The 2,723-nt window shown below is 31.7% G+C and overlaps 1 protein-coding gene across 1 annotated transcript; it reads left to right on the top strand.

The window, feature by feature from the left end:
• The first annotated feature begins 202 nt into the window (after window positions 1-202).
• LOC111915703 (dof zinc finger protein DOF5.4) lies at window positions 203-1,341 on the top strand. Its single transcript, XM_023911334.3, has one exon. The coding sequence runs from the start codon at window positions 218-220 to the stop codon at window positions 1,127-1,129; it is 912 nt and encodes a 303-aa protein (XP_023767102.1). The 5' UTR covers window positions 203-217; the 3' UTR covers window positions 1,130-1,341.
• The last annotated feature ends 1,382 nt before the right edge of the window (window positions 1,342-2,723 follow it).

Below are 2,723 nucleotides of genomic sequence, written 5' to 3'. Positions count from 1 at the left end.
ATTATTCAAATTATCCAAAACCAAATGGACTATTCCTGTAACTCTAAACTTAATTAATTATTAAATTATTATCATTAATGGAGTTAGTAGTGACACAGGAGCAATTTGTGATTCTTTACTTGGGGTAGGGCTACATTCGTAAAACGGCATCTAAGCTCAGAAGCACTTATTATAATCAGATCTTTTGACTAAGGATAAACAAACAAGATTCGAAGAAATGCAGGATATACATTCGTTTGAGAGCAGCGGCGGAGGAGATGCGTTGTTCGCCGGAGGAGGAGACAGACGGTATCGGCACCACCACCAGGATTTGAAGTGTCCACGTTGCGACTCTTCAAACACAAAATTCTGTTACTACAACAACTACAACCTGTCTCAGCCACGCCACTTCTGCAAAAGTTGCCGGCGATACTGGACAAAAGGCGGTGTACTCCGCAACGTTCCCGTCGGAGGCGGCATCCGTAAAGCCAAGCGCTCAAGCAAGCCAAAATCTAGGATTAGTATCCCTTGCTCCGACGCCGTCGCCGCCGAGCGCAAGTCTTCGAATTCAGAAAACTCAAGCAGCGAAAGCTCAACGCCGAATAGAACGGCAACAACAACGACGAGTATTACCACGACGGATGCCTCAGGGAGTAATTCTACAAACTCAACCCCGGCGATGATGCTTAATTTTAATGAATCATCCAGACGATTCTTCAATATCCCTCAGTCTTCTACTCTAATCACTACCTTCGATCCTATAATGGTGAACAACCCATCAGCTGGAAACAAGTCATCGGAGATCGGAGCGTTTACCAACATGATGACCTCATCGACGGATCAGTTATCCGACATTCCATCCTTCCAGTTGCAGCAGAAGAACACAGAGGATGTCGTTGGGAATCATAACTGTAACCAGATTCAATGGACGGTGGAAACAATGGGGTTCATGGACCAGGCGGCGGACATTGAGTTATCCATTTATGGAAGCAGGAGAAACAACGGTGGAATTGCAGGGATAGAAAATTGGCAACACAGTACAGATGAAGGTCTGTTTGATCTAACAGGAAACTTAGATCAATCTTACTGGAATCAAAATCATTGGAAGGATGACGACCATAACCAGTATCATCTTAATTACATTCCTTAACGTCAAGGTAACTTCACAAGATCCAAAATATAGTATGCATAATTTTTATTTGTTTATTTTTTTTGTATGAAAAGATGTTTTGGGTTTAACATTTTTGTTACTCCAAAACAATTAACGTTATTATATTTGTAAGTTTGATGAACTTTCAAATGGTGGAGAACAAGAATTATATGTTGAAGATATATTATTTAGTTGTTTATTTGTTATTACAAGTACTGTGGGGAATATATTAAAAATAACATAGGGAATAAAACAACTATCATATGAGATATTTGAAGATATCGTGGTGTATATTACCTATGTAAGCAGATATTTATTGAGATCCATGACATCGCATCAGAGAAGAAAGGGTGAAGAGAGTGAGAGGAAGAGAAAGAAAACTGATAGTGATGATATTTTCTTATGTATTTAACAAGAAAGTGACAAAAAGAAAAAAAGAAAAAAAAAAAAAAAAAAGGCTAACAATCTTGATATGATGGATAGAAAAAAAAATCAGACATAAAGTTTATTATCTAGGAACTAGGAGTGAGAATTATACTATTTGTATTTTAGAAAAGGTTAGTGTATGTTTGGTCGTGGAAAATTTTTCAGTTTTCTAGTAAAATTTTCCAAGAAAAATGGAAATTTTGAAAACGTGTTTGGTTCGTTCACTTTTCCAAAGTTTTCTAAGAAAATAAAAAATTTCAATTTTCCAAATTGTATGTAAGTTAGAAAAACGAGTTCTACAGTTTTTCAAAATTTTCTAAATTTCTAAGACGGAAAATTAAAACTTCACCGCTGCAACCAAATGCATTTTTTAAAATTTTTATTGCAAACTAAAAGGGAAAACTTAACTCTCTTTGCTGAAAACATTTTTTTAGAAAATAAAAACAGTTTTCCACAACCAAACGTACCCTTACCATTCCAAATTTTAAGTTTATTGAAGTATTGTGTTATATTAAGATTAAAATGCACAAATAAGTAAAAAAAACTATTAAAATACTTTAGAAATATCTTATACGTGAACCATATAATTTAGAAAGAAAGTAACCATAACAACAGTTTTTACAAAACAATAGCCCATAAAAATAGAAAATGACCAAATTAACCATAATTTTTGCATACCACCATCTATAAAAATGTGGGTGGCCTGTCAAAAATCTTTTTCATTATATATATATATATATATATATATATATATATATATATATATATATATATATATATATATATATATATATATATATCTTCCTATCTAATAAAAGAATAGTTTTTTTTCTCCTTTTGACATGTGTCATCTTATTAAGCCTACCAATTAATGCATATTTTATTCTCATTTTGATATGTGTCATCATATTATATCTCCTAATTAATACATGAAATTTGTAAACCTATTGATTCTCCATTTCAAATTTCAAATTTTAAATTTCCCACTCTAATTATATTAAATTAATAACATTAAAATAAAAATAAAAATAAACTTAATACACATTATAAAGCGATATAATTTCACATATTTATTTAAATCAATTATTAAAATTTATATAACTAAAAAAATCTCTTAATTAAAAATTTATTTAAAATAATTGATTAATAATTTTTAGTTTTATTTTAA

This window comes from Lactuca sativa, chromosome 1 (genome assembly GCF_002870075.4).
Source record: "Lactuca sativa cultivar Salinas chromosome 1, Lsat_Salinas_v11, whole genome shotgun sequence".
In the NCBI taxonomy this organism is placed as follows: Eukaryota; Viridiplantae; Streptophyta; class Magnoliopsida; order Asterales; family Asteraceae; genus Lactuca; species Lactuca sativa.
Note: the sequence above shows the minus strand (reverse complement) of the source record. Positions and strands in the feature narration are given on the sequence as shown.

Coding starts and splice junctions, on each gene's coding strand:
- LOC111915703 (XM_023911334.3), top strand. CDS start 218: ATGCAGGATATACATTCGTTTGAGAGCAGCGGCGGAGGAGATGCGTTG.